Source organism: Dermochelys coriacea, chromosome 12, assembly GCF_009764565.3.
Source record: "Dermochelys coriacea isolate rDerCor1 chromosome 12, rDerCor1.pri.v4, whole genome shotgun sequence".
NCBI classification, from domain to species: Eukaryota; Metazoa; Chordata; order Testudines; family Dermochelyidae; genus Dermochelys; species Dermochelys coriacea.
Genome location: NC_050079.1, coordinates 1275728 through 1294227, shown reverse-complemented (window position 1 = coordinate 1294227; position 18500 = coordinate 1275728). Strand labels below are relative to the sequence as shown.

Genomic DNA, 18500 nt, shown 5'->3' with positions numbered 1-18500 from the left:
TCCAATAAACTACGCTCTGTGGGGACTGGAAAGCAGATAGAGGCTAGTTCAAGTCGTGGCAAGAGCAGAAAGGCAATTGCTTGAGTACGGCAGCCACAAGGCAGACTCCAGCTGCTGCCGTGCACCAATGGCAGCTGCATGAGAACAGCAGTCACAGCCCTGTGCCCACCTTCTTTCTGCTTTCTCCACTGGAACTCCAGCACCACATCGTCATGTCCCACGAAGGTGTGAACTGGTGTGTTCAGGTCAAAAGTGTTCCAAAGGAGGAGGCTGTTCTCTCGCCGCAGCTGGGGAACCATCACAGTCACTAGGCCGTTGCTGAAAGGCTGGGGGAGAGAAGCACACCCAGAGAGGGGCTGCTCAGCTGCACAACAGTTAGCCTGACAGCTCTAATTCCCCCATATTGCCTTGATCGTACTTTCCAACACTTTCCCATTCACACTGGCACTAGGACACATCCTGGCACTGCCGTGGGCTGACTTCAGGGAGGACTGTAGGGGCTCAGGAGCCAATCCTACAATGAGGAGCTTTCAAAGGGGGTTACCATGCAAGAGGACTCAACATGTCTTGAAAGGAGAGGGATGCACTGTGCTCGAAAGAGGCATTCACCACAGCTCATTTAAAACCAGTCATTTCCTTCTCCTTCTTACTAACCCCACCTAGCACCAGCTATTTTAGCACTCCCTCTTCACCCACCATTCCTGCTGCTCTTTGTACAGGCTGAGCCAATCAGCAATCAATCTAGACAGGTGAGTGTTGCTCTTTGGGTCTCACACACTAGCAGTTGTTTGGGGTCCTGACGCTGAAATGGAACACTAAACTACAACTATGCATTATGCATACACACCAGGCTTGGTACAGGGCCAGAGGGAGGGAGGGGTGATGAAAGGCTCATTCTGGTGTCTGGGGAAGATGGGGAGTACAACCTAATGCTGAATGGCTATGTGCAAAAACCCCTCTGCAGCAACAAGTCGCAGAGCCTGGGTCAACTGACTTGGGTTTGCGCTACTGGGCTAACAGCAGCAGCACAGACATTCCTGCTCAGGCTGGAGTCCAAGCTCCAAGATCTCCTCCCTCGCTGGGTTTGAGCCTGGGCTCAAGCCCAAGTGGGAATTTCATTGCAGCTATTTTTAGCCCCCCACCGTGAGCCTGAGTCAGTTGACCTGGGCTCTGTGACTCACTGCCGTGGTTTTTATGTTTTGAGTGTAGATATAGCCAAAGCTGAGGAACAACTTGTGCTTTAAATGCCTTGGACCTCACACCACAAAGACAGCATGTTAGTGCATTCTTAGCTACACAAAAACTGTGACGACCCATTAAAATACATGGGCATGGTTAAAAAGCCCTCATAGAAGATATTCAAGAGATAAAATCTCTTAGCAGAGACTGTGAAAGAGGCATGGCCAGGCTGCTACAGTGCCACTCTTAGTGCGTTGTCTCCACCTGTGCAATGTAAGTTAGTGACAGAGAGGACAGAGGGTATAAGGAACTGCTGAACCAAAGCTGCAGGGCCTTCTTTAGGGTTTAGACACCAGCTGCAAGCCCCATGTATGTGAGTCTCTACTACAGTCCTCTGGGAAAGATCCAAGTTTCACATTATTAGGCACCCCCTCCCATGAGCCTGGTTCTCACAGATGCTCTCACACTCAGTGCTGTAACTGAAATTTTTAAGTCAGATTAATAAAAGCCAGTGGAAAAAACAGTGCTAATGATTCCCAGGGAGGAATGCCTCACTAGGTAATTTCTCTTGGCCGTCCCAGGCTCTAGCAAGGCTATGGGGCAGAGGGACCTGTGTTCACACTCACCGTGTATCTCGCCTTCCAGACTGGAACCTGGCAGGGGAGGATATTGAGATATTTCCGAGGCTGACGGTAATCCCAGAACTTCAACAGAACAGAAAACAAGCCAGTGAGCTTCGCTCTCGGGGGGGGGGGAGGGGGAGAGGATTCTGTGTAACTCTCAGCTCTAACAAAGTGCCAGACATGCGCCAGGTGCTCCATAGTGTTGTTAGAGAAATCCTTGCACTAATGGAGCTGAATTGGCCCCAAGGGGGGGCTATCAGCTTCAGACACAGTGACTCGGGGTGACAGGTGTGCACTGACTGACACAAGACTTGCTGTAAAGGGTGATGTCTAATACCAGATCTAGTTCCCACTGAAGTCAATGGACAGATGCCCAGTGATTTCAGTGGCAGCTGGGTCAGGCTCTTAGGATGGCACTGGTACATTCCCTCCGAGAGCCCTGGGCACTTACCCTGACAGAGTTGTCCTGGCTGGAAGTGGCCAGGATGTACTCATTGTCCGGATGCCAGTCCAGGCCATGGATTTTAGAGAGATGAGCTGCCAAGTACTCCACTGCAGTGCTGGGTTTCTGCAATCAGAGGCATTTTAGTTCTCACCACACTAGTTCTTAGGAGCAAGAAATCTGGCCCATCCTGCCACGTAAAGAAGGCGCTTCTCCACCCTCACACTCAGTAGACGTCACCAGCCAGAGAGAAAGATAAACAATGGCTTGTAGGCTAGAGACAAGTTACTGTGAAGTACAGTGATAAAGTTCCATAAGAGTTAAATACATCAGTGCACTGGGTAAGAGGGCGCTTTATATTTGATGCAACTAGTATCCATCAAGAAGCCTAAAGCAAGGTGCTAAGGGGTATGTTTTCAGAGAGATGGAGGCCAATGATACAGCTCTCCTTCAATCTCAGACTCCACTGGCACTGCGCTTACCTTAAAGTGATTATTCAGAGGGGTGGGAAACAAAGGAAGGAAGGAGAAGCAGTGTGGGACTGGCATGGAGCCTTGATCCCACATATGGGAACATGCAGAGGCTACTCAAAGACTAACAGGAACTCACCCGCTTGTCCCAGATACGGACATCCCCATCATGGCTGGTTGCTAAACAGCTGGCGTTTTTCTTGTTCCATTTAACTTGGGAGGCTCCAGCTGCAGAAGGAGCAGAGCAGAAAAGGGTCAGCGAACAGCATCTACAAATAGCTTAAAAGTCAGGTGGGCCAATGAGACATGAAGCAGATGCAAAATGTAGGGCGGCCCCACAGCATTTCAGACCACTTGTAGTCTGCACAGGACATACAATTAAGGGGAGACACATCCCAGGAGTGAGTGTGAAAGACCGTGGCGAAACATTTCATGGGAACGCAGCAGCAAATTTAAAGGGCAGCTGTCCTTCAGAAAGAGGCTAACCCCAGCTTTGGGGGCTTCATGAGTGTCTCTCAAGGAGCTCAGATCCAATGTGGTCCATTTACAAGTCAAAAGATGTTTTTCTGAACCTCCAGCCACTTTCAGCTCATCACAGGGAGCAACTGCCTCTGTGGGGGAGCTGCAAGCTCTGCATCTCTCACCACTTTAACACCAACCCTCTCCCTCTGCCTGCTCCCTGGTGCCCTGTGATTAACTCAGCCCCCCTACTCTCACATGCACCAGTAATGCACGATAGAGATTTTGCATAATCACAGGTTTCAGAGTAGCAGCCGTGTTAGTCTGTATTCGCAAAAAGAAAAGGAGTACTTGTGGCACCTTAGAGACTAACAAATTTATTAGAGCATAAGCTTTCGTGAGCTACAGCTCACTTCATGCATCCGATGAAGTGAGCTGTAGCTCACGAAAGCTTATGCTCTAATAAATTTGTTAGTCTCTAAGGTGCCACAAGTACTCCTTTTCTTATAGAGATTTTAACATTACTCGCCTATCACTAACATCCAGGACTTCAATCTTGCTGAGGTTGGAGTGAAGGCTGAGCATTGGCATGGGACTGAGGCACTAGATGTGTGCGCTGCAAGTGGCTCATTGTTGGAAGAGAAGGGGAATTCATCGTGGAGGTGGGGAGTCCAAGGGTATTTGGGTGTCAGGAGACGAACTAAGGTTGGGGTGGATGTTCGTGTTGGCCTATCTAGAGAACTCTTGGATTGTTAGAGACTGACAGGAAATGCGCTTCAGAAGCCTTAACTCTAAGATTTGTGCGTGGTATCCTCAGAGACGCCAAGGTTCAAGACAAGTTTTGGGACTCTACAGTCTCCAAGGTAAGGGCAGGTCAGAGACAATGCATTTTGCTAAGGGATAGGGACAACCGATGCAGTGTATGGATCCACTGTGTTTCTCAGCTCCGTCAGTACTTAGGAACTCAATCAGCTGCAAAGCCTGCTATTCAGCAAATGTTCAGACACACAGGATGTGTCAGATCTAGGAAGAAAGCTGTTGCAGCAGACACACACAGCTCTGCTGTGTCAGGGCTCTGGCATACAAAGCCTATGGTTGATGGATGAAAATGGTTTGCTCGCCTCAAATCATAAGAGACATAAAAGATAAGGGTCAAACAAGATGCTAACTAGACTAAGGGGCAGATCTTTCCTTCTGCAGCCCACCTTCCTGTCTCCACATATAAATATATGGCTCTCTTGAGATCTGGCCAAAGATAGGGGACCACCACTTAAGCAGACTTTTTTTTAGAACATAAGAACGGCCATACTGGGTCAGACCAATGGTCCATCTAGCTCAGTAACTTGTCTTCTGACAGTGGCCGGTGCCAGATACTTCAGAGGGAATGAGCAGAAGAGGACAATTATCAAGTGATGCATTCCCTGTTGTCCAGTCCCAGCACCTGGCAGTCAGAGCTTAGGGACATCCAGAGCCTGTCTAACAGCCGTTGATGGACCTATTCTCCACAAACTCATCTACTTCTTTTTAGAATTTACTTATACTTTTGACCTTCACAACATCCCCGTCAATGTGTTCCACAGATTGACAACGTGTTGTCTGGAGAAGTACTTCCTGTTTGTTTTAAACCTTTTGCCTATTAATTTCATTAGGTGACCCCTGGTTCTTGTGTTATGAAAAGGAGTAAATGACACATCCCTGTTCATGTTCTCCCCACCTATCATGATTTTATAAACCTCGATCCTCTTGCCCCATAGTCACCTCTTCTCCAAGCTGAACGGTCCCAGCCTTTTTAATCTCGCCTCATATGGAATTTGTTCCATCCCCCCCATCACGTGTGTTGCCCTTTTCTGTATCTTTTCCAATTCTAATTACCTTTTTTTGGATGGGGCAACCAGAACTGTACACATATTCAAGGTGTGGGTGTACTATGGCTTTATATAGTGGCATTACGATATTTTCCATCTTATTATTTATCCCTTTCCTAATGGTTCCTAACATTCCGTTTGCTTTTTTGGCTGCTGCTGCACATTGAGTGGCTGTTTCAGAGAACTATCCACGATGCCAAGATCTCTTTCCTGAGTGGGAACAGCTCATTCAGACCCTATCATTTTGTATGTATAGCTGTTTTCCAACATGCCTCATTTTGCACAATCTCCCTTCTGCTTCTGGTTCCCAGTTTTTAATAGAAAAATAATGAGCTTGCGTTGACATGGAAGGTTCAGTTACAGGAGTTATATAAAGCTACCTGAGGTTCTCTTCTCCCTGCTTTAGTTTGAAATTCCTTTCAAAAGGATTAAAAAACAACCCGTCAAACTTCTACAGTCCAGCTCCCAAACAGAGACATAAAACAAGAGGCTGCTGTGGATCAAGAGGTCCTCTGCATTTCTGTAGCATTACGAATTCATGGCCTGTGAGTAAGGCTGCTGCTGGTACAGACCCTAAAGGGCCATTAACAAGGCAGATTCTCTCTCTCTCTCTCTCTCTCAACACAAGGAGATTAGTGAGGCAGAAGAAACAGCAACCCATAAGGATACTTTCACGTTGGCTCATCTGTGCTCTATCTTCCTCTCTCTCCATTCTAATGTTCTCCATGTGCAGTAACTCATTCACAGAATCTATTAGGTCTTCCCTTAAGGATGATGGGTGGAGAGTAACACTGTTGGGGTCTCTGACAAGGGCCTGTCCAGCAAACGGAGAGTTAGCCGATCGCCTTGACAAGAGCGTGACGTGTAACCCTAGGAGCACACCCGTGGCATCCTTTCAGATCCCCAGCTGGTTTAAGGTGCTGCAGGGAAGCATGATATTGCATGTTAATGTACCCAGCCCAGAACCCCTCTCTCAGGAACTGGATGGAGGGTGGGAAGTCAGCAGCACTCCAGTGACACCTAAGCCAAAGTGGATCCAGCCTGCTGGCACTTCACATTAAAAAGGTTGCAGAGCAGTTTTTAAACTAAGAGATGGGGGTGGGGGAGCCGATTGCTGCAGAGGCGCACGTGGATCGGACACGGACATCTCTTAGAGGAGAGTCTATTGAAAGAGATTCTCTAGGTTTTAGTCAGAAGGAGAGGATGGAAGAGGATAAAGTATGGGCCAGATCAGATGAGAAACATTCACAAAGAATATGACACATCAGAGAAGGGCAGACAAATAAACAGTGACATGTTTTTAAAGTGCTTGTACACAAATGCTAGAAGTCTAAATAATAAGATGGGTGAACTAGAGTGCCTCGTGTTAAAGGAGGATATTGATATAATAGGCATCACAGAAACCTGGTGGAGTGAGGACAAACAATAAGACGCAGGTTTCAGAGTAGCAGCCGTGTTAGTCTGTATTCGCAAAAAAGAAAAGGAGTACTTGTGGCACCTTAGAGACTAACAAATTTATTTGAGCATAAGCTAAGTGAGCTGTAGCTCATGAAAGCTTATGCTCAAATAAATTTGTTAGTCTCTAAGGTGCCACAAGTACTCTCTCTATATATATATCAAACACACATACAGATAAATTGGAAGTTACCATACAAACTGTGAGAGACTAATTAGTTAAGATGAGCTATTATCAGCAGGAGAAAAAAAACTTCTGTAGTGATAATCAAGGTGGCCCATTTAGACAGTTGACAAGAAGGTGTGAGGTTACTTAACTTAAGGAAATAGATTCAATATGGGTAATGACCCAGCCACTCCCAGTCTCTATTCAAACCCAAGTTAATGGTATCTAGTTTGCATATTAATTCAAGCTAAGGAGTTTCTCGTTGGAGTCTGTTTTCTTTTCTGTTGCAAAATTGCCACCCTTTAATCTTTTACTGAGTGGCCAGAGAGGTTGAAGTGTTCTCCTACCAATTTTTGAATATTATGATTCCTGATGTCAGATTTGTGTCCATTTATTCTTTTGCGTAGAGACTGTCCAGTTTGGCCAATGTTCATGGCAGAGGGGCATTGCAGGCACATGATGGCATATATCACATTGGTAGATGTGCAGGTGAATGAGCCCCTGATGGCGTGGCTAATGTGATTAGGTCCTATGATGGTGTCACTTGAATAAATATGTGGACAGAGTTGGCATTGAGCTTTGTTTCAAGGATAGGTTCCTGGGTTAGAGTTTTTGTTGTGTGGTTGCTGGTGAGTATTTGCTTCAGGTTGGGGGGCTGTCTGTAAGCGAGGACTGGTCTGTCTCTCAAGATCTGTGAGAGTGAGGGATCATTTTTCAGGATAGGTTGTAAATCTTTGATGATGCACTGGAGAGGTTTTAGTTGGGGGCTGAAGGTGATGGCTAGTGACGTTCTGTTATTTTCTTTGCTGGGTCTGTCCTGTAGCAGGTGACTTCTGGGTACTCTTCTGGCTCTGTCAGTCTGTTTCTTCACTTCAGCAGCTGGGTATTGTAGTTGATCTTGTAGGTGTTTGTCTCTGTCTGAGGTGTTGGAGCAAATGCAGTTGTATCTTAAGAGCTTGGCTGTAGACAATGGATCTTGTGGTGCATCCTGGATAGAAGCTGGACGCATGTAGGTAAGTATAGCGGTCAGTAGGTTTCCCGAATAGGGTGGTGTTTATGTGACCATCGCGTATTTGTATGGTAGTGTCCAGGAAATGGACGGCTTGTGTGGATTGGTCTAGGCTGAGGTTGATGGTTGAGGCTGAGGGGATGGAAATTGTTGAAATCATGGTGGAATTCCTCAAGGGCTTCTTTTCCTTGGGTCCAGATGATGAAGATGTCATCAATGTAGCGCAAGTAGAGTAGGGGCATTAGGGGACGAGAGCTGAGGAAGTATTGTTCTAAGTCAGCCATAAAAATGTTAGCATACTGTGGGGCCATACGGGTACCACAGCAGTGCCGCTGACTTGAAAGTATATATTGTCCCCAAATGTGAAATAGTTGTGGGTGAGGACAAAGTCACAAAGGTCAGCCACCAGGTTTGCAGTGACATTATCGGGGATGCTGTTCCTGACGGCTTGTAGTCCATCTTTGTGTGGAATGTTGGTGTAGAGGCTTCTACATCCATAGTGGCCAGGAGGGTGTTTTCTGGAAGATCACCAATGGACTGTAGTTTCCTCAGGAAGTCAGTGGTGTCTCGAAGATAGCTGGGAGCGCTGGGAGCGTAGGGCCTGAGGAGAGAGTCCACATAGCCAAACAATCCTGCTGTCAGGGTGCCAATGCCTGAGATGATGGGACATCCAGGATTTCCAGGTTTATGGATCTTGGGTAGCAGATAGAATACCCCTGTCAGGGCTCTAGGCATTTGTCTGCACAGATCTGTTCCTGAGCTTTTTTAGGAAGTTTCTTGAGCAGATGGTGTAGTTTCTTTTGGTAATCCTCAGTGGGATCAGAGGATAATGGCCTGTAGAATATGGAGTTTGAGAGCTGCCTAGCAGCCTCTTGTTGATATTCCAACTTATGATGACGACAGCACTAGAGTGAAATACCTGCAAGCTGCATGGACGCTTTTCAAAGACACCATAATAGAGGCCCAACTTAAATGTATACCCCAAATTAAAAAACACAGTAAAAGAACTAACACACCGTGGCTTAACAACCATGTAAAAGAAGCAGTGAGAGATAAAAAGGCATCTTTTAAAAAGTGGAAGTCAAATCCTAGTGAGGTAAATAGAAAGAAGCATAAACACAGCCAAATTAAATGTAAAAATGTAATAAGAAAAGCCAAAAAGGAGTTTGAAGAACAGCTAGCCAAAAACTCAAAAGGTAATAAAATTTTTTTACGTACATCAGAAGCAGGAAGCCTGCTAAACAACCAGTGGGGCCCCGGGACGATCGACATACAAAAGGAGCACTTAAAGACAATAAAGTCATCACAGAGAAACTAAATGAATTCTTTGATTCAGTCTTCACGGCTGAGGATGTTAGGGAGATTCTCAAACCTGAGCCGTCTTTTGTAGGTGACAAATCTGAGGAATTGTCACAGATTGAAGTGTCACTAGAGGAGGTTTTGGAATTAATTGAGAAACTTAACAGGAACAAGTCACCGGGACCAGATGGCATTCACCCAAGAGTTCTGAAAGAACTCAAATATGAAATTGCGGAACTATTAACAATAGTTTGTAACCTGTCCTTTACATCAGCTACTGTACCCAATGACTTGAAGATAGCGAATGTAATGCCAATATTTAAGAAGGGCTCTAGAGGTGATCCTGGCAATTACAGACCGGTAAGTCTAACGTCCGTACCGGGCAAATTAGCTGAAACAATAGTAAAGAATAAAATTGTCAGACACATAGAAAAAACAAATTGCTGCGCAAAAGTCAACATGAAAAGGAGTACTTGTGGCACCTTAGAGACTAACAAATTTATTAGAGCATAAGCTTTCGTGAGCTACAGCTCACTTCATCGGATGCATTTGGTGGAAAAAACAGAGTAGAGATTTATATACACACACACAGAGAACATGAAACAATGGGTTTATCATACACACTGTAAGGAGAGTGATCACTTAAGATAAGCCATCACCAACAGCAGGGGGGGGAAGGAGGAAAACCTTTCATGGTGACAAGCAGGTAGGCTAATTCCAGCAGTTAACAAGAATATCAGAGGAACAGTGGGGGGTGGGGTGGGAGGGAGAAATACCATGGGGAAATAGTTTTACTTTGTGTAATGACTCATCCATTCCCAGTCTCTATTCAAGCCTAAGTTAATTGTATCCAGTTTGCAAATTAATTCCAATTCAGCAGTCTCTCGTTGGAGTCTGTTTTTGAAGTTTTTTTGTTGAAGTATAGCCACTCTTAGGTCTGTGATCGAGTGACCAGAGAGATTGAAGTGTTCTCCAACTGGTTTTTGAATGTTATAATTCTTGACGTCTGATTTGTGTCCATTCATTCTTTTACGTAGAGACTGTCCAGTTTGGCCAATGTACATGGCAGAGGGGCATTGCTGGCACATGATGGCATATATCACATTGGTAGATGCGCAGGTGAAGGAGCCTCTGATAGTGTGGCTGATGTGATTAGGCCCTATGATGGTATCCCCTGAATAGATATGTGGACAGAGTTGGCAACGGGCTTTGTTGCAAGGATAGGTTCCTGGGTTAGTGGTTCTGTTGTGTGGTGTGTGGTTGCTGGTGAGTATTTGCTTCAGATTGGGGGGCTGTCTGTAAGCAAGGACTGGTCTGTCTCCCAAGATCTGAGAGAGCGATGGCTCGTCCTTCAGGATAGGTTGTAGATCCTTGATGATGCGTTGGAGGGGTTTTAGTTGGGGGCTGAAGGTGATGGCTAGTGGCGTTCTGTTGTTTTCTTTGTTGGGCCTGTCCTGTAGTAGGTGACTTCTGGGTACTCTTCTGGCTCTGTCAATCTGTTTCTTCACTTCAGCAGGTGGGTACTGTAGTTGTAGGAATGCATGATAGAGATCTTGTAGGTGTTTGTCTCTGTCTGAGGGGTTGGAGCAAATGCGGTTATATCGTAGCGCTTGGCTGTAGACAATGGATCGAGTGGTATGATCTGGATGAAAGCTAGAGGCATGTAGGTAGGAATAGCGGTCAGTAGGTTTCCGATATAGGGTGGTGTTTATATGACCATCGCTTATTAGCACCGTAGTGTCCAGGAAGTGGATCTCTTGTGTGGACTGGTCCAGGCTGAGGTTGATGGTGGGATGGAAATTGTTGAAATCATGGTGGAATTCCTCAGTCAACATGGTTTCTGTAAAGGGAGATCATGTCTTACTAATCTATTAGTGTTCTTTGAGGGGGTCAACAAACATGTGGACAAGGGGGATCCAGTGAACACAGTGTACTTATATTTCCAGAAAGCCTTTGACAAGGTCCCTCACCAAAGGCTCTTAAGTAAATTAAGTTGTCATGGGATAAGAGGGAAGATCCTTTCATGGATTGAGAACTGGTTAAAAGACAGGGAACAAATGGTAGGAATAAATGGTAAATTTTCAGAATGGAGAGGGGTAACGAGTGGTGTTCCCCAAGGGTCAGTCCTAGGACCAATCCTATTCAACATATTCATAAATGATCTGGAGAAAGGGGTAAACAGGGAGGTGGCAAAGTTTGCAGATGATACTAAACTGCTCAAGATAGTCAAGACCAAAGCAGACTGTGAAGAACTTCAAAAAGATCTCACCAAACTAAGTGATTGGGCAACAAAATGGCAAATGAAATTTAATGTGGATAAATGTAAAGTAATGCACATTGGAAAAAATAACCCCAATTATACATAGAATATGATGGGGGCTAATTTAGCTACAACTAATCAGAAGAAAGATCTTGGAGTCATTGTGGACAGTTCTCTGAAGACGTCCATGCAGTGTGCAGTGGCAGTCAAAAAAGCAAATGGGATGTTAGGAATCATTAAAAAACGGATAGAGAATAAGACAGAGAATATCTTATTGCTCTTATATAAACCCATGGCATGCCCACATTTTGAATACTGCATACAGATGTGGTCCCCTCATCTCAAAAAAGATATACTGGCATTAGAAAAGGTTCAGAAAAGGGCAACTAAAATGATTAGGGGTTTGGAACGGGTCCCATATGAGGAGAGATTAAAGAGGCTAGGACTTTTCAGCTTGGAAAAGAGGAGACTAAGAGGGGCTATGATAGAGGTATATAAAATCATGAGCGGTGTGGAGAAAGTGAATAAGGAAAAGTTATTTACTTGTTCCCATAATATAAGAACTAGGGGCCACCAAATGAAATTAATGGGCAGCAAGTTTAAAACAAATAAAAGGAAGTTCTTCTTCACTCTGTGCACAGTCAACCTGTGGAACTCCTTGCCTGAAGAGGTTGTGAAGTCTAGGACTATAACAGGGTTTAAAAGAGAACTGGATAAATTCATGGAGGTTAAGTCCATTAATGGCTATTAGCCAGGATGGGTAAGGAATGGTGTTCCTAGCCTGTTTGTCAGGGGGTGGACATAGATGGCAGGAGAGAGATAACTAGATTGTTACCTGTTAGGTTCACTCCCTCTGGGGCACCTGGCATTGGCCGCTGTCGGTAGACAGGATTCTGGGCTGGATGGACCTTTGGTCTGACCCAGTATGGCCATTCTTATGTTCTTACGACACTCCTAGGATACACTTTAGTTTCTCAACTGGTTCAGTCAAGTATGAGAGGACATAGAAAAATTGCGTTTGGGAAGAGAGACATGGTTTAGAGAGAACACACACGTGCAGCAGGGTGATGAGGAAAGAACAAGACTCTGTACGTCTGAATCACAGAAATACCACACAGCTTAGCACCTCACTTTCAGAGCAGCTGTCCTAGCACCACCACAGAGTCCTGTACCCAAGAGCTTTCCAACCATTCATTCAGCCTCCCAAGCCCACCTGGAAGGGAGTAGGTATTATGGGGAGGAGGTGATTGGAATAAAGTCAGTGGCAGAGGCGGGACTAGAACTCAGCTCTTGTGCTTTAGCTCCTCCCCTTTTGTCATAGTCAGTCATTGCTACGAGACACAGAGTCCCTAGCAAGCCTGTTAGCATGAGACACACACGTATATGGAGCTCTCAGCACAGGAACAAATGAGCACAGCACCATAGCACCTCCTGCAAAAGGAGTAGGTATGTGCTTGAGGCATAATCACAGCCAAGGTGAGAGAGGGCCCAGACCCCTCCATCTTATCACCCTCACTCTCTCTGTGCTTTCAACCACTCTACATAGCTCATTTACCTGCTAAAGCCAGTCCTCCTTCGTTCCAGCCAGCCAGCTCTGCAACGCCCTCCCCTGCACCCAGCTGGCTGGCACGCCACTTCCCCACTGCACCCAGGCACTCCTTCTTCAGGCTAACTCACAGCTGCCCAATGCATGCAGGCCAACCAGCCAGCCTCCTGCCAACTCACTCAACACTGCTCCACCCCCACCCCCCCAACCGTTGTGACTCTTGGCCCTAGTGGTTATTCTGGCACTGGAAAATGGCACCATGCAACCCAAGGAGGCCTCTCCTCTTCATACACCTCAATTCTGCTCTAAACAGCATCTCTGAAAAGAGCCTTTGGACCTCCAAGGAACAGCCACTGCCCAGGCTGCTGCTGTGTGGGACAGTCACCTACGCTAGTGTTTTCATGCCTGGGGTCTGAATGCAGAAGAAAACCAGAGTGAGCAGGGAGGGTGGAATAGCAGAGGCATATGACAATGCAGGCAGAGGTTATGCCTATAACAGGAGCAAGTACTTACCAACTGCAGAGAGCGAGACTGTAGGTTTCCTCGTGTCCCTGAAACACAACATTACCAGTATAAGTCCCTCATCTCTCCTCAGCTGGGGACAACCCCTTCTCCCCTGGGAGGTCCTTTCTAATGGAAAATTGAACTTATTACTGGCTCCTGGATCTTATTTATCTCTGAGGGGTTGTTTTTTTTAAACCAGGAGGCAGATGTGACACAAACTTGTCTGTGCTCAAACAAGTCTAATGGAAGGGGGCACCAGCCAGAGAAGAATCATGATTTTAGCCTGTGCTTTAACATGTAAAGCATTATGATTAAATAAAATACTTAGTCCTGCCTTGAATGCAAGAGACTGGACTAGATGACCTCTCAAGGTCCCTTCCAGTTCTATGATTCTAGGACTGTAGGCAGAACTGGGGGCTTTTTAGCAGAGTCTTTGTGATAGGGTAGGGGGGAGAGAAACTATGCTCCCTCTGGCGTGTGGCTATTGTGGCAGGCAAAGGGAGAGCTACTGCCATTCTTGTGTGTTACTGGTGGACGTTACAACACAACATTTCCAAAGAAGATTCAGCAGTATATGAAGAAGCTACAGTAAAATTAGACAACCTGCCAATCGGTTTAATCAAAGCCTTTGATGATCCCCATTCACAGCAGATGGAATCACAGTCCCAGAGTAAAGATAACTTATCTGTCTCCAGGCTATAATAATAAAATTAGGGGGAATTAATAAAGTTGGGCGGTCCTGATGGGCCAGATGCTGAGCTGGTGTAAGTCAATGCAGCACTGTGACAACTCACAGCAGTGGACACTCCAACCTTAGGACTTTAACATAAGAACATAAGAATGGCCACACTGGGTCAGACCAAAGGTCCATGCAGCCCAGTATCCTGTCTATCGACAGTGGCCAATGCCAGGTGCCCCAGAGGGAGTGAACCTAACATGTAATGATCTAGTGATCTCTCTCCTGCCACCCATCTCCATCCTCTGACAAACAGAGGCTAGGGACACCATTCCTTGCCCATCCTGGCTAATAGCCATTAATGGACTTAACCTCCATGAATTTATCCAGTTCTCTTTTAAACCCTGCTATAGTCCTAACCTTCACAACCCCCTCATGCAAGGAGTTCCACAGGTTGACCGTACGTTGAGTGAAGAAGAACTTCCGTTTATTTGTTTTAAACCTGTTACCCATTAATTTCATTTGGTGGCCCCTAGTTTTTATATTATGGGAACAAGTATAACTCACTTTAATTCACTCTTAGGTGGAACTGGTCAAGAAATGCTGCACTCTAATGAAATACTTCAAATAAAAACAAATTAAAAAAAATGTAAGAAGAAGTTTTCTTTGCAATTATTCAGGCTGTTGAAAAACTGAAGGTTTTTGACAAAAATGGAGTTTTTTCTTTCCCCCAGAAGGGAAAAAAAAGGCAGTTTTCTATTCAAAAAAAGTTTTGATGGAAAGATTTTTGGGGCAAAAATCCATCAGTGCCTGTTCCTATTCAGGGTGGGACCATGAAATAACTTTATAGAACAGCACAACTGTGCAGATTCTGAACCCACTTGAAGGACCGGGAGCTGCTGAGACTAAGGGAAATTGGTTCTGGCTTCTGCAAGCACAGCTGAAAGAGTATGAGAGCACTTTTCCCTCCAAGCTGCCAGTCACCAAAAAAGAGAAGCCCCGTAATCTTCCCATAGCGTAAGAGTGGAGGCTCTTGCTCTTACTTGATATCCCAAACATAGATGTACGTATCAACAGAACTGGTAACCAGCAGATCTGGCTCAAACACCGCCCAGTCTAAATCACTGCAAATGCAAAACCAAAGGAGAACACAATTGTCAGTTGCGCACATATCACACTGTTGGCATTCTCTTCTCGGCAGTTCATAAAGCAACCCTCCACAACTTTCCGTAACAAACCCATGGCATTTACATTGAGATTTCCTAAAGACTTCATGAATAAAAGCAGGACCTACCTTATTTCTTTAAGTAAATGATCTTCGCCACACTCTGCCTTATAGCTACTACTTCTGCCCACCGCTCCATAAAGAGAGGGTTTCAGAGTGGTAGCTGTGTTAGTCTGAATCAGCAAAAACAATGAGGAGTACTTGTGGCACTTTAGAGACTAACAAATTTAACAGGGCATAAACTTCTGTGGGCTAAAACCCACTTCATCAGATGCATGGAGTTGAAAAGGTGTTACTCACACCTTCTTGTCAACAGTTTGAAATGAGCCACCCTGATTACCACTATAAAAGGGATGTTTCCTCCTGTTGATAATAGCCCACTTTAATTGAATTGTCTCATTAGAACTGACCCCCCGCTTGGCAAGGCAACTCCCATCTTTTAATGTACTGTTATATATATATATATCTTCCTACTGTATTTTCCACTCCATGCATCTGAAGTGGGTTTTAGCCCACAAAAGCTTATGCCCAAATAAATTTGTTAGTCTCTAAGGTGCCACAAGTCCTCCTTGTTGTTTTTACAAAGAGAGGGGATATTTTAGCAGCAAACCCCAGATTGCCAGGCATTTCTCAGCCCCAGCCCTCCATTCTGCCAGGCACATCACAACTGTACGTGCAACACAAACACAGCCCTCAACCAGAGAGGGCTGGCAACTTTCCGAAGGGCTGCAATTACTCTTCACAATCCACATGCAAGGGAGAAATGCTTTCTTTACCCCGTCCCCAACACAGAATGAAAGCATTAGTCCTGTGACAATCCCAGGCCCACCTGCTGGCATGCATCAGACTCCAGAGCTTCCCTGTGTACTAGTGCAATGTGTGACCAACTTAGCCATTAAGGACAGCCTGTGCCCTGTATCTGGCGTCAGTCTGAGTTGCAGGTGGGATTCAGTTTAATAGCCCCCGGCTGTCTGTTTCCCTGATGGTGGCTGCTGTTCTTTAGGAGAACTGCCATGGGAAAATGTAATGACACCGAAGTCACCAGACACTAACTTGACAGGTTTCAGAGTAGCAGCCGTGTTAGTCTGTATTCGCAAAAAGAAAAGGAGTACTTGTGGCACCTTAGAGACTAACAAATTTATTAGAGCATAAGCTTTCGTGAGCTACAGCTCACTTCTCACGAAAGCTTATGCTCTAATAAATTTGTTAGTCTCTAAGGTGCCACAAGTACTCCTTTTCTTTTTGCAGACACTAACTTGTATCAGATGTGCATGCTGCAGCCATGGAATGGTGGTCTCTTTAAATCAGAGATCTTCTCCAAGTGACAGCATGGGCAAAGAAAGTGGGTAAAAATAGTCTGAACTTCTCCAAGCAAAAGGGCTGTGATGACTATACTTCAATGTACACCAGCTATGAAGCCAGCTCTGTGATTTTCCTCACAGTACCTCAGAGCGGTGCTGGGTTCCTCATTCTCATACCTGATCACACGCGTGTGCCCTTGCAGTGACGTGCCAACTTCCCCATTACCATCTTTCCATTTATACAGGTCAACTCGCTGGTTGCTCTGAAATTAAATGGATGAAATGAGGTGGTGGAAGGCCCACAGAGCAGTACAGGGCTCCGGATCGGTCAAGTTCGAGGTCCCTGTGATTGGAACAGTATCAGTTACTGGTGAGTCAAACTCTTTATGGCAGAGGCTTCACTCAGACTGGGAGGGGAACGAAGATGAACCCATGCCTGATTGGCAGATAAAGCTTTTGAAACTCTCTTCAAAGCCTAAATCTTGCTTCAAGTCACTCAAAATTAGAGGTGAATAGGAATGGAGATAAAATCCCAAGGTCAAATGTTTCCCTAAATGTCCAACTCTGGGCTCTGTACCCAAAGTGTGGTGTTCGAACTACCGGCAGCCATGAGTCAGCCTGCAGGAATTCCTTTGCATTCTATTCAGATTTACCCTGGAGTTTTAAATGACAGGTGGGTAGAGGTCCCCCAACACCCATCCATGCCACTGCCAAACAGGAAGGAGTGACTGCTACAGAGGGAGCATTTCAAGATGCTCCCTACTCCTTCTGGCTGCAAGGGAATGAGGCCCTAGTTCACATTGCTATTTGGAGATCACAAGGATGACCCAGGTATATCTATGGTAAGTATCTCCCTGGAACTGTTACATGAATTGGAAGCTCTTTGGGGAAGGGACTGTCTTTTTGTTTTGTGTTTGTACAGTTCTTAGCACAACGGGGTCTTGTTGGCTGGGGCTCTGAGGCACTACTGTAATATACCTAATGAGTAATAGTGTGGTTCCAAGACTCATTCTTGTTACAGCAGAGTGACCGCTTTGCTAGAGTTAAGGCCAGTTTTCTGTTTAAAGCTTGATTCTAAGTTCTCTAGAATCAGATTGCCTTGAAATTCAGTGTGCCTCATGGGGCTGTGGGGTTTTGTTAGTGAGCCAAATTTGGCCCCACTTGGCCAAGGGGTTCCCAAGATAAAGCTCCTGGAAAAAACAGCTTTTCTTAAAGCTGACAGATTGTGGCAACCTCCCTTTTACTCGCAGACAGAGATAAAACCAGGGCTCAGCTCATCACACCACGGCACCCAGAGCTCTTTTGGGGGAAATCAAATTAAATGCTATTTCAAAAAGGGCTCACTGCAAGCCTCCCATGCTTATTCTTGTGCCTAACCAATTACACTGAGCATGTACAGACAAAGAAGTTAACAGGATTATTAGCTTCATTGTTTCCCACCAGCTGGATAGTGCAAGTGGATAAGCAGCAGTCCACTGAACATGACCTAAGCTCAACTCTGTACTGCCCGATTTTCAGAAGTTTGAGCTTCGCTGAACCTGACATTCTGGAAGGGAACAAGGTATCACTAAGAACATTAACACTGCATTAACAAAGTTTTTGCCATTTAATTATCTGCATTATCCCCTTGTTTTAACAGTACAGGCATCTGATGAAAACAATAATAGTGCACAGTACAGGTAGTTTACATTTATGCAGCACTATTCATTCCAAAGCTCTGTATTTACAGATGGATAACACACTTCCCCATCACTAAAATGCAACCCTCCAGCTCTGTGATGGAATGTGGCAACTGTTTAACAGTGACAGGAATGCTATATGTGGGCTTAGAACAGGGAGACTCCCACAGCCTGTTGAAAGCGTCAGGGGATTTGGGGGAGGTGGAATACCAGTCTGCAGTGGAATTTGGCCAGGGCACCACGGTTACCACCTCATCTCTTTGTAGGATGTCATCATGTGTCTCATGACCTCAGTGGCACATGTCAGCCGGAAGGTGGCATCTTTGGCAGCACAGCTCCTGG

The 18500-nt window shown here is 45.5% G+C and overlaps 1 protein-coding gene across 7 annotated transcripts in view; it reads right to left on the bottom strand.

The window, feature by feature from the left end:
- WDR59 (WD repeat domain 59) overlaps nt 1-18500 on the bottom strand; it is an 85176-nt gene that overhangs the window by 47543 nt on the left and 19133 nt on the right. For 3 of the 7 annotated variants that reach the window (XM_038368209.2, XM_038368210.2, XM_038368212.2), the window contains 7 exons: nt 16657-16742; nt 14997-15077; nt 13287-13324; nt 2854-2942; nt 2254-2370; nt 1806-1883; nt 170-326 (listed from right to left, as the gene is read on the bottom strand). In XM_038368209.2, the coding sequence (XP_038224137.1) occupies nt 170-326; nt 1806-1883; nt 2254-2370; nt 2854-2942; nt 13287-13324; nt 14997-15077; nt 16657-16742 (646 nt within the window). Of the gene's footprint in view, nt 1-169; nt 327-1805; nt 1884-2253; nt 2371-2853; nt 2943-13286; nt 13325-14996; nt 15078-16656; nt 16823-18500 lie in introns of all 7 variants that reach the window. The other 4 variants (XM_038368214.2, XM_038368213.2, XM_043495374.1 and 1 more) reach the window with 3 other exon arrangements.